This window comes from Ruditapes philippinarum, unplaced genomic scaffold (genome assembly GCF_026571515.1).
Source record: "Ruditapes philippinarum isolate M1 unplaced genomic scaffold, ASM2657151v2 ctg831_1_1_1_1, whole genome shotgun sequence".
In the NCBI taxonomy this organism is placed as follows: Eukaryota; Metazoa; Mollusca; class Bivalvia; order Venerida; family Veneridae; genus Ruditapes; species Ruditapes philippinarum.
Genome location: NW_026863283.1, coordinates 25,074 through 38,404, shown reverse-complemented (window position 1 = coordinate 38,404; position 13,331 = coordinate 25,074). Strand labels below are relative to the sequence as shown.

Here is a 13,331-nt window from a genome sequence, read left to right as displayed (position 1 = left end):
ACAATCTTCTGGTATAACATGTTCTTAATAAGGTAAGATTACGTTAAGAACATGTATGTTTGAGTAAAAACGACAACACGCTTTTGGAGGTCACCTGCTTCGATGCCTGACTGAAGTGCAATACATAATTTAAGCTACGTACAGTCTCACTTACATCCCGGCAGAGCCCCGGTAGACGTCCAGGGGATCTGGGAACGGTCCGTAACTCTGCCAGCAACGTCCGGGATGATCCTGAAACATCTGGCATTCGACCCCGGAAATACAAAAATATTTAATATCATCGGGGTGGTCCGGGATAACCCGGGGAGTATAGCTTTGCCGGCTTCATCCTTAGCTCTGCCGAGAACGACCGGGGTTACACCGGGGAAGCACCGTAGCTCTGTCGGCACAAACCGGGTATGATCCAGGGTATGATATGGCCGGTAGAGCTATGGCAGAGCACTCGTGAATGCTAGCAGAGCCCCGGAGAATGCCAGCAGAGCCTCGGAGAATGCAGGCAGAGCCCCGGATGATGACGATCGAGCTAAGGTTGATCCCGGTAGAGCCATATAAAGCCCGGTTCATTCCAAAAGAACCACGACAATTTGCGATGATTGCACTTGTTTGTATACCCTTCCCATTTCCATTCTATCCAGTCTTGCGTAAAGATTTTTCAGATAATCATCATGCATTACTGTTCTGGAACTATAGATTTTATGTTAAATAAAAATTATGTATCAATGTATTTATGTTCGCGCGTTTCAATCCACTTGAATTCTACGGGGCTCTGCCTGGATCGTCCTGTGCTCTGCCTGGATCGACCGGGGCTCTGCCTGGGTTAACCCAGGCTCTTCCAGCGTCATCCGGGAGCGACCGAAGAAGTACCGGCATAAACCGTAGCTTCGCCTGGGTTCTGCCTGGGTGGTCCGGAGGGCATCCTGGGTAGTTAGTTGGGAATTACCGTAGTGCTGTTGGGGTAAGTGTGACCGCAACAATAATTTCATCCTGGATCCTCCCAGTAGCTTACCGGGGTGGTCCTGGGGTCTGCCGGGAGCGAGTGAGAACGCAGCTTTACATATACTTGCTTTAGAAAGAAGTGTTAATTACAACTTACACTGCATGAATTGGCTTGAATGTGGTTTGAATCCGTTAATAAGCATATGATGAAAAAAAAGAATAAATGAAAACTTGTGGATTGAACATAGAAAGTCTCCAAAATAACTGTATTGCTAAAGGCGATGCCGACAAACAGTATTTATGTCGGCATTTTTATTTGTTGTCTCAATTTTCCCTTAATGTATGTATTTCTTCATACGGAAGAAGAAAACTGGAAAATGCCGTTTAAAATCTAAATCATTTTTGGTTTTCATCAGCATAATCATAACTTTAGGAGCATCTGCCTTTTTGATATTACATCACATCTGATGATAGTGAACACCAAGTTTAAAAGTAAATACCTTTGGTAATTGATGAGAAAATTGACTATAACCTATTAAAGGCAATCGTGAACTTGATCAGTGTGACACTGTCCAGGGTTCGTATAGACATCCAATGCCAAAATTCAAGGACTTTTTAAGCACGTTTTCCCATTTTTCAAGCACATTTGTTGCACGTAAATCAACAATCTTCAATCTAATAAGGATAGTTTTTTCACCAATTTTTGTTGAATACGCATTTTCTGGCCACAATTTTAAGGATGTTATAGAAGAACTACAAAGGGCACAACATATAAAGATTAGTTCGAAACAACTGCAATTTGTCCACTTACTGTTACTTTGAGCAAACATTTAATTGATTCTGATACTAAATTGTATATTTTTTTTATTTTGTTAACTGTTGATTTTTATCGACACTTAGTTATGTCATTCAATCATTTTCAAGCACATTTTCAGCAAATTTAAGCACTTTTCAAGAGAGTAATCAAATTCAAGGACTTTTAAGCACTTTTTTACATTTTTAAGAAAGGGACTCAAATTTAAGCACTTTTTAAGACTGTACGAACCCTGCTGTCACAGGCATAACTTATCAGTTTATCCACGTTTTGACTTTAACGATATTGAAGTGACCATAAATGAAAGCTTTACCTGTCATTGACTAGTAGGTCATGACAATACCCAAAAAGTTGATTTTATAAATCTAACCTTTTGTGGAACAGCACACAACCAAGGTCCATATTTCTGTTAATTTACCAAAAAATGAACAACAAAAAATACTCAACAGCTCATTTCTTTATTAAAATAAAATGACCAAAAACACAAAACTATCAATAAAATGAAGAAAAACATTTTTATAAACAAAGACAACTCAAAACTTTGTATGAATCAAAACCAATATGTATAAAAAATACAGGCGAAATATTTTGTGATATTTTAACATGGAATGTACATTTTTAACAACAATCACCACAAGCAGGGTCACACCTGAGTTTCAAATTTCCTAAGGTAAACATATTGGAGGCCACTTCTTTTGAACCAATTGAAAGATGAAACTAGAATTGTGTCCATAGGATACAAGTGCCCCTACATTCCATTGTTTTGTCAATCTACTGACTCTAGATCAAATACTTTTTGATATAAGTGCGACACAAGTTGAAAATAGCAAATTTTTACTAAATAAAGTACAATTATTCTACAAATACTGTATAAAACCACATACAAACACCCAGTTTACAAATACACATACTGACTAATTTTCCTGTAAAGTTTTATGACTCTAGGTCAAATACTTTTTGAGTTATGTGTGACACAACATGAGAACGGACGGACAAGGGCAAATCTAAATGGCCCATGTAGTGTCTACACAAAAATGTGAAATTGATGTAATGCATAACACATTTGTAATTATAATTCAAATTTTATAGGAACAATCAAATATTCCAAAGACATATTAGACAATTATGGAAGAAAACAACTTTATTTATGATTTGTACAATATATAAAAATATTCATTTTGTTGTCTTCCCATTTAAGAGATGTTGGCACTTTGTTAAAGTAGTCATATCATAGGTAAAGATAAGCATATGGTTGTTCTATTCTTGGTGTCCATCCGTGCCTTCTACATACTAACTGTTCCATAAAAATATTAACAAATAAATTGTTTATTTCCATGTTGTTTATGATAATCATCTGACTGAAGTAGCAGGAATATACTGTACAGAACTCCATTATGCTATTATTCTGCTTTCCTGAAACAAATTAAAGAAGCATTAGTTCATTAGTTCAGTCATGTCCATTTGTTTGTAATTATGAATACAAATAATTGACCATGACCTGAAATGTTTAGAAATCTTTTTTGACACCCTTGACCTTGAACCACTTATCACTAACTCAGTCCAAAGAAAGAAGACAGTGCAAGTTATTTTCCTACCAAATATAAAATACATCTGTCACTGGTGACCTTCGCTCAATTTTCCCCTTATTCAATTTTAAGAGGTCGTTTGGTAATGGAAACTTATGGCTGAAGTTATTACAGATTTGAAACCCATGTGAATACTGATGGCTGAAAATAACAAAGGGCAATAACTGAAAAATAATGCAGGGTAGGTTATCATTCTTGTGTGCTGCACTCCTCCTCAATGAGACCTATCCACCTATGAAGTTTCAACTTGATACCTCTAACACTTGAGATATGCTCCGGACAACAAGTATGAAAAATACTGTGCACAGCATTCCTCCTCAATACGATCTATCCACCTATGAAGTTTCATGTTAACATCTTAAAGACTTTTTGAGTTATCCTCCACTCAGGTGAAAAATTAAGTATAAAAAATAACAAAGGGCAATAACTCAAATATTATGAAGGGTAGAGTTATCATTCTTGTGCACTGCACACCTCCTGAGTGAGATCTATCAACCTTTAAAGTTTCATGTTGATATCTCATAAACTTTTTGAGTTATACTCTGGACAAAAATTTAGTTTGAAAAATAACAAAGGGCAATAACTGAAAAATTATACAAGGTAGACTTATCATTCTTATGCACTGCACTCCTCCTCAATATGATCGATCCACCTAGGAAGTTTCAAGTTGATACCTTAAACACTTTTTAAAATATGCTCTGGAAAAAAATGTCGTACAGAAGGAGACTATTTCTATATCCCCAGCCACCTTTCGGCAAGGAGTAAAAAGGACAATAACTTGGAATATTTGGAAGCAATAGTTATGTAACTTTCCAAGAACTTGTATTTCGTATTGATAAGTGTGTAATATGAAGAATGAATGACATCAAAGACAAAGTACAATAATTTTGTTCCTGTAGCATTCTTAGTATGAAACAGACAGGCAGATGTGTTCAATTACTGTATGTCCAGGGTAATATAATAAGCAAAAAGACCCCCAAAAAACAATGATAACAAGCAATTAACATAGTATTGCAAGCAATCCATAAGTCCCCTACCGGTAAGAGCCCAAGCAACATTCTGAAGGGCCATTGGCCATTCACTTATGTTCCTATTTTAAGTAAATTTGTTGAAAAAGTTCTTTAAAAGTGATCACAGGAAACAGTTTTTATGTACATACAGACGGACTGAAGGACACTCTAAAGTCATTTTTTAAACATCCCTGTTATCAAAATATAACATTTTTAAAATCCTATCATGATTGAAGAAGTTAAAATTACCAATTTCTCAAAAAAAAATCTAAGTTCAAAAGGGGCATAATTCTGGAAATAGTCTTGCTAGAGTATTGAACACTCACAAATGTTGAGTGATAATAAGAAACATTTATATGAAGTTTGAAGTAGATACATTCAGAAAAAGAAGTTATTAAAAAAAAAAATATGTTTTCATGAAAATTTTAAGTTCAAGGGTGGTAATTCTGATAAATTTTGTGCTAGAGTTGTAAACCTTGTCATATATGATGTGGTTGATTACAAGCAACTTATATTTAAAGTTTGAAGAAAATACCTTAAGAAATAACGAACTTATAGTGAAAAAACTTAAAAACTAGAATCAGAAATCTTGAAATTCAGTCTATTTGTTGCCATAGCAACCAGAATTTTCAACATAGGAAGATAAGAAAAGGATGTGCATAATTTCCAAACTGCCATATACCCATATGTCAAGTTTCATAAACATATTTTCAGTACTTTTTGTGTTATCACTGGATCCAGGTTATGTGTAAAATTTGCCATTTTCAGTCTATTTGTTACCATAGCAACCAGAATTTTCAACATAGGAAGAAAGAAAAAGACGTGCATAATCTCCATACTGCCATCTATCCATATATCAAGTTTCATAAAAATATTTTCAGTACTTTTTGCGTTGTTGCGGGATCCAGGTTATGTGTAAAATTTGCCATATTTTCAGTCTATTTGTTGCCATAGCAACCAGAATTTTCAACATAGGAAGAAAAGAAAAAGACGTGCATAATCTCCATACAGCCATCTATCCATATATCAAGTTTCATTAAAATATTTTCAGTACTTTTTGTGTTATCGCGGGATCCAGTTTTGTGGACGGACGGACTGACAGACGGACAGACGGATGGACTGACGGACGGACAGACGGACGGAGGGTAAACCTAAAGTCCCCTCCGGTAAACCGGTAGGGGACTAATAACAAGAACTGTCAGAGGACAGTAACGTTCGACTATTCCAAAAGTTGTCACAAGGGTGTTTTATTGAGGATAAATAATGCTTACCTATATGAATACATATAATTGTCTGAAAAGGTACAAAGGCTTGTTATTACGATGTTTTATCGAGTTAATCTCTGCTTTAATATCATGAATGCATAAAATTGTTCAAAAAATAGGCACAAACCCTTCAGTAGTTAGCTGCAGATACCAGCTTATAAGCAAAACTTAACCTAGAATTTCTAAGTTGAAAAAGGGGCATAATTATGGAAAAAAGCAAATCAGAGTTATGGGACTTGTGCCAATCATCTTAGATAATCACAGAGAATAAGTGTGTGAAGTTTCAATCCATTCCCTTCAATAGTTATGGAGATACCAGCTCACTAGCAAAAACTTAACCACTCTGACGCCGACAAATGGATGACTGCATTAGCTCGATTATTCTGCTAATAGTCTAGCTAAAAACAATTAAAATCAAGAAAATCAAAACAGCCATTGTTTCACATTGTACCTTAAAAGAATCTAGCTTCCCACACCACTTTTCTTTGTTCATCTTGCCTGTAAAAGAATAAACAAGTTTGAGATTTTAAATTCTGTAGTGTAAATTTTACCTTCCTGAAGGAAGCATATTTTCTTTAGCATCTAGTTCAAACTTTACACTGAATTCTACATATTTTTTTACTATTTTATTACATGTGTTGATTTTGGTGACACTGACTTGTTATGTGAAGACCTCAGGTGGCCCTTCATGCATTATTTATTAAGGCACAAACAGGTACCAAGAGTAGAACCACTAATTTCCAAAAGCTACTGGACATCTTTCTCACATGAAAGTATCCAGTGTAATTGGCAGAATTTGAAACCACAGTGTTAAAGTGAAGGTTATCTGAAATCAGCAACCTCAACCATTTGCATCACAATCATGGATGTTTTTTTACAAGAAATTCAACTTAAAAAGATGCATTGACATTTCACAGTCAAAGATAAAATTTTGTTATAAACAAGCAAAAATAATTTAATGATCATAATTTACTTTTAAAAAATCTTTGGTATGATTCAAGAACTGAGTGACACTTAATGAAGCTAAATTGGCCCATAACAAAAAATCTCTTTTATAATATAATAAACAGCATAAACTTACATTTCTTAAAACTCCTCTCCAAAGCCACAATTACTGACTGACCTTCAGTGTCTGTCAGTAAAACCTCCGATTCACTGTACCTTAATTTTAAGGTTTTTGAGACGATTGACAACAAAGCCTCTCTTACACAAACTTCTTTTATATAATTCTGGGCAAGACTGGAAAATTAATCAATATGAAATTATTCAGAAAGGTAATGAATATTGTTGAGTATCACAGTTAAATCAACTGTTGAAGTTACTAGCAAATGAAAAACATGTTCCTGTCATTAACATATGTTGAGTAATTGTTGTTAATGTACACCATATAATTTTATTTTGCCTTCTCATATACATCAGGATGAAAGTGTTAGTATCATTGAAATTTCTGAAAATAGTTAAATTCATGTATTTATTAATTTTCAATAAAGCAGCACACCTCCAGATTCATGCTAATTTTCATGAAAATTTGAAAACGCATGTAACGGTATAATATTGTAAAGATTCCAAAAGAAGGCAATTTACATTATTATCAATGACACTTACAACCTATGTAAATTACTATACAGAGGTCAAAATATGCAAAAATAGCCCTGTATCAAATGCATAAGTAATGCAGTATCAATATAGTTATACAAAGTACATACTGAAAATTCGGTCATAAATAGCACATTACATGTAAATTTTTACTAGAATTTTGAATCTTTATACCCCTCCTAAAATCTTAGTATACTTGACTCAGGTTTGATTTTATTGAAATACTTTTGCTCATCTGTGGGTGTGCAGCTTTAGAATTTAAAAATCCAAAATATTCAGATCACATAACTATACTTACTATCTGTCATTTTGAAATATCCTTATCATGGCTTCATCTTCCATGCCAATGACACGCCCGTGTCTGCTGTATGCAAGTCTGAATAACAACAATCAAAACATTTAGAACAGGTAATCTATTCATTCTTATTACCTGACTTAAATTATAAGTAGTCAATAAATACAACATTATAGAAGGAATAATAATCATATTTGTATAAGAGGCTTCAGACTGAATACTGGTACTAAAATGAATTTAATGAAGATGATACCAGTAGTAGCTCAAACTTACCCTGTAGTGTCTGTAAAAAAATGTTCCAACAAACATTGCTCTACAAAAAACAGAGCCTGAAATACACAATTCATGTAACTTTTTACAAAATGACAAATATCTACCACATCAACAAATTTATCTACATATAATTGCAAATTGGCTCTTACTGGGTTGCAAATTGTGTAGCCGCTTTTGACATGAAGAGACCTGTGCTGATAGATAATTGTGATTGACATATTTTCATTAGGCAAATACAATGATTACATGTTAAGTAATTAATTGGTTAAGTAATTAATGATTAAATAATTTTACTCCATTTACCTGTAGACCTAAGGAAGCATGTTTGTATGTGACTGCTGGGAAAAACAATGTGACGCTTAATTAAAGAGGCGACACTTTTCTCAATTTTTTTATCTGATATAGAGTTGTAATAGCCAATTTGCAGTCATATGAGAAAGAGTTTGGGAAGACTCCCTATGGTCCTCTTAATACAAACTCTTACCCATACGTATTTGGTTTGGCTTTAAGACAAAAGGACACTGTAATGTCAGGTGGCAAGTATTCCAAGTTTCACTTTCGTAACTTTTATACTACTTAAAAGGCAATTACAACAAAAATCTAGGTTTAAAAAGGCATTACTCAAAATATACAATACCATTAACATTGTTTAGGGTTACATAAAAGCTTTTGCATAAGGACAATGCCATGAAGATAATAATAGCTTGAATTTCTTTCTGAAGCTTGTGAGCCGAAAGTGGCTATTTTACTTCTTATTATTCTCCTGCATTATTTTCCATTCATTTTCTTAGAAAGAGACATGATTCTTTTCTTACCTGCTGACTGAACAAAGCAAAACCAAATCCTCTTTTTAAAAAGCGACCTCCTTTTCTAAAACTACAGTGCCTTTTCATCCAAGGTGCATCCCTAAGATATACATTTGAAAATGTTTACACTATTTTAGCAATACCAAAATATGATAGATTGTAAAAAGACTGAAAAGATACATCTCCAAATAATTTCAAATATCTTGCACTTAACTTTATTACTTCTACAATTAAATTCTGATTAACAGTTACACAGTTAAACTTACCTGTTTTTCATAGAAATAATGTTTTTGACTCTCTCAAGTGCAATTTCAATCTGAAAAAAAATTATGTATGTTAAACAGTGAAATTTTCCTTAATATAAGTCTGTATTTGTACCTTAAAGATTATGGTTAACAGGATAATGGCCATATAGAGGTTTACCATTATAAGTACAGAATATAATGAACTGTTTAACATTATTTTACAACAAGGAGGCCATTGGCCTCAAAGTGTTCTCCTGAGGACAGACTGTGATGTGGTCAAAATGTCATAGGTAATTTTCATGGCTGTACCTAAAAGGACATGAAAAAAATCATTTGGTCAAAATCTAGGTCAGCTAATATCGCAGGTAAATGTTACTTCAAAAACTTTCTACGAAGAATTTTAATTTTTTTACTATATGTATATCAAGAAAATCTATGACGCCTGGTGCAAGGCCAATTTTGACCACTGGGATATAATTTGAAAAGACAGCTTTACCACAGCTGACATGACTGTGTACTTCTGACCATTTTGACCAACTAAGTTCTTAATGTTGTGCCATGCATATCATAAGCACATAGTCTCATGATGGTGATTACTTGTGCCAAGTTATTTAAATTCTTCCATTAATTAAAGTTAAAAAGTTATGCGGAACATAATTGTAACCTTAACCTTAAGGGTAGCAACCTGGACGTTGTGCTCTGTAGGTTGTTTCATAGTGGGGATCATTTGTGACAAGCTATTTAAAAACCTATGAATTGTCAATAAGTTGCTAACCTCCAGCCTATGGAAATCAGAAGATTTTATACATATAATTAAAAGTGGACCACCCAAGGATCATTCCTGTTAATTTTGGTTTAAGTGAAGTCACTGGTTATAGAATTGATGTTGTTTTAAGAAATTGTCCTTGAAGCACCAAGCTTACAACACAATGGGACTAAGGTGGAACACTAAACCTCACCACTTAGGTGAGCTACAATTGAATATTTTGGAAAATAAACAAACCATTCCTTCAACTGATTTTTTGCTGTACAAGAACTCATCTTCACCTGGTTCATCATCTGAATCTCCATCAACTGCAAATGCATATCCTTCTTTTTTTTCACCTTTTTTGTCTTCAGAATCAAAATCTTTTCTCTGATATTAAAAATAGCATTTAAGTGGATCAATTACTTTTTGATACATCTGCAATATGCATTCAATGTGGTTTAAATGCACAAAATTTAATATTAATATATAAAAGTGCAAAACAAATATTTAAAAGGCATTTTTGTATTAAGTGATTTTTGCCCAGTATGCTACTGCCAAAATAAAAAAAGCTGTTCACAAGGCTTCATACAGACATCCAATGCCAAAATTCATGCACTTTTAAGCATGTTTTCTTAGAACTTAATTTATATTCAGTAATTGTATGGGAGTAACCTTTACATTTATGTTAATTCTTTATTTATCTCTGATCATAAACACAATAGAGTAACTGAAAAATAATACCTTTTTGGATGGTTCTCCATGTGAAACATCTTTCTTTCTCTTCAAGCATAATGACTTCCTCACATTCTACATTATATTTATGGAATATCTTTTTTAAGTTTATTGAATATTGAAATTTTCACAAATGCAATTTCTTATAACAACAACATAAAAATTATATGATTTAAACAAAACATTAATTCTGTGATCAGCTGTCAATTTGACACCTACAAATATAGATCCCTTTTCTAATTGGTAGTTGCTTGGCCCATAATTTGATGCCCAATATTTGGCAAGGCTTTCTTTTCATTTGAACTTTGATGTCACATAGTGACCAAATATACACGTAGAAGACTACCATAATAAAATTATATTGAGTAAGATTAAATATTAAAATTGGATGTTTCACATTTTTTCCTTTGTAAAAAGTTATATAATTATAACAGCATTACAAATGTACAGATGAATAGACATTCAATTATAATAATAATGTACTTTGTTTATAAAAGAAGAGTATACAATAAGTATATAAAAGAACTAACTTTCTTTGGACCATCCATAAGAATCTGATTAGGGTACTCTGAGTCAAATGTTGCTTGATCCTAAATTAAAAATTATATAAAACAAGCAAATTCAACTATTGTCAAGAGATACAAATCATATACATGATTGGAGCTTCTTAGTATCATCTCAGAGCTTTATTTTGGTACAAACCCCAGAAAAATAAACTAAAATCATGCAAAGGACCTCCTTTTAAAATAACAAATTAAGAAATCATTTGGGCATTTTTAACATCATTTAGTAATATAAGAATAACAATATAAAGATTTAAGTGTAATGAAAGCATGAATCCAGTAAACCTAAATGGAACAAGGGGCCATTTCTTTTGTTATTTTCTTTTGTTTAATAGAGGGCCAATGGCCCCTTACTCTATTGATACAGAATGAACTCTATTGTTCTATTTTGTTCTGTTTACAGTTAGATGGCCCCCTATCCCTATTCGGTAGTGCAGACAGACAGACAGACAGACGCCAGGGGATATAACATAATATGCACGAAATTCTTTCGGGCATATAAAAATTAAAAAGAAAATAACTCCTAAATTTCACCAAGAAGAGTTATGAATTTTGAGCACTGCCCTGTCTTGTCAATAAAGTTTATTACATATGAAATTCAACATTCCTGGCTGATATTGTTAAAAAGTTTTATGCTCAATAGTTCTGTACGGAACCTTTACGCATCCTCCCTTTGGGGAATGGGCATTAAGGGGTTATTTTTTTTTCTTTAAACCCCAAAGATACTTAAATTTCCCCCTCACAAACTCTTTTTTAATCCCCAAATTTTAAATTATAGAAATTAAACCCCATTTAAAATCCAATTTTTACACAAAACCCCAAAACCCCTATAATATTTTATAAAAACGAAAAGACGTGCAAAACCCTTAACACCCAAACTTTTTCCCTTTTGTCTCCCCAGGGGGAAAAAGTAAAAAATTTAATATAGGTTCACTTAATTTGCAGACACCTTACTTTATATTAAATAATGTTTAAGGGGTACAAAAAAGGATTATTTAGTTACTGTAAATGCTGAACTGGGGCTAAACTGCCATTCTTTTCATCCTTAGATAAATTCTAAGTCTGGGTCATTTTCTTCTTTCAACTTTTCCATAATCTGATAATAAACAAATGTATACTTATAAAATACAAAATACTATGACACAGGAATATTTATATAATGTCAAAGTTGTAACATAATGCAGAATCACACCGCCATACCTTAACCAGTGTTCTTTCTAGGAAAGTAAGAACATGTTCTGTCACATCACAAGGCCTGGTAATAACCAATGAAACTTTTTATTACAATATGATTTTTTTTAACAACCATACATAAGGATACATAAAATAAAGATATAAAAATGTTGCCATTTTTGCACAAACACATTTAGTGAATTGTGATTGGAAACTTACTTAAGTGAAGTTTTCATATGCCAACCTGTGTGATATTAGCAATTACTAGAATTGTAATCACACAACATAAAAAGGATTTTTACATAAATATATCATACATTTACCTCAAATTTCCTTGTAAATTGAACTGTTTTGTCTGAAATCTTTCTTATCCTTCCAGTATGTACCTGTGGTTTACATTGAAAATACTCTCTTTCATAATCACCAAAATGTGAGAATAAGCTGTTTTTTTTGTACAATTTTAGATAATAACAAGATTACATTTGTGAAACTAGAAAATGTGTCCATAGGACACGGGTTCACCCACACTCCAATGTTTTGTCTATCTTATGACTCTAGGCTAAATATTTTTTAGGCTACATGTGCTACAAGTTGAAAACTAAAAATCTTTTACTAAGGAAAAGGCAGAACTTAACAAGTACTGAATTAATCCACAAGCGAACAAGTACACATGATGACTAACATTCTTGTAAACTTTAAGGCCTACAGGTCAAATACTATTTGAGCTATGCATTAACAAGTTGAAAATTGTAAATTAATACCAAGTAAAGGGCAATAACTCTAACAAAACTGAAAAAAATTACACATGCAAAATTCCATGTACAATAGAATGAAAAATTATTTGCTTTTCATCATTACTGAAGTGTTACATACCCAAAGGCCAATAGAACAAAGTTGGCAAATAAATTCTTTGTCATCATTTTTCATGCCCTCTACTGCTTCCCCTACACAATACTGCTTGAAATGATATGTTCTGTAACATTTTCCACACTGTATCTGCAAAAAAAAAGTAACTTGTGAGATTATACAAGTTCCAAATCATGTCAAATATATTCACACCAATCATATGTATTTGTAATGTCATATAAGATATATACTGTGCTATAATGTCTTACCAAAGACAATTGATAAAACATTTCTGTGATAGAAATAGCACAAAATATGACTATGATAAAAACAAGAGCCATCACCGGGCTGGGGCAACACCCGACTTTTTTACTTTTTATAAAGGCAAAAAAATAAATGGTCTAAACAAATATCATAAAAGATTTTTTTAAGTTTTCCCCCTT

At 32.9% G+C, this 13,331-nt stretch overlaps 1 protein-coding gene across 7 annotated transcripts in view; it reads right to left on the bottom strand.

Moving 5' to 3' along the window:
- Window positions 1-3,005: 3,005 nt before the first annotated feature.
- LOC132721701 (uncharacterized) overlaps window positions 3,006-13,331 on the bottom strand; it is a 32,401-nt gene continuing 22,075 nt past the window's right edge. For 5 of the 7 annotated variants that reach the window (XM_060706053.1, XM_060706057.1, XM_060706054.1 and 2 more), the window contains 12 exons: window positions 12,916-13,038; window positions 12,366-12,428; window positions 10,837-10,896; window positions 10,316-10,381; window positions 9,830-9,961; window positions 8,848-8,897; window positions 8,591-8,681; window positions 7,776-7,831; window positions 7,506-7,583; window positions 6,693-6,850; window positions 6,063-6,109; window positions 3,006-3,163 (listed from right to left, as the gene is read on the bottom strand). In XM_060706053.1, the coding sequence (XP_060562036.1) occupies window positions 3,143-3,163; window positions 6,063-6,109; window positions 6,693-6,850; window positions 7,506-7,583; window positions 7,776-7,831; window positions 8,591-8,681; window positions 8,848-8,897; window positions 9,830-9,961; window positions 10,316-10,381; window positions 10,837-10,896; window positions 12,366-12,428; window positions 12,916-13,038 (945 nt within the window). In that variant the 3' untranslated portion in view covers window positions 3,006-3,142. Of the gene's footprint in view, window positions 3,164-6,062; window positions 6,110-6,692; window positions 6,851-7,505; window positions 7,584-7,775; window positions 7,832-8,590; window positions 8,682-8,847; window positions 8,898-9,829; window positions 9,962-10,315; window positions 10,382-10,836; window positions 10,897-12,365; window positions 12,429-12,915; window positions 13,039-13,331 lie in introns of those variants that run through there. The other 2 variants (XM_060706058.1, XM_060706059.1) reach the window with 2 other exon arrangements.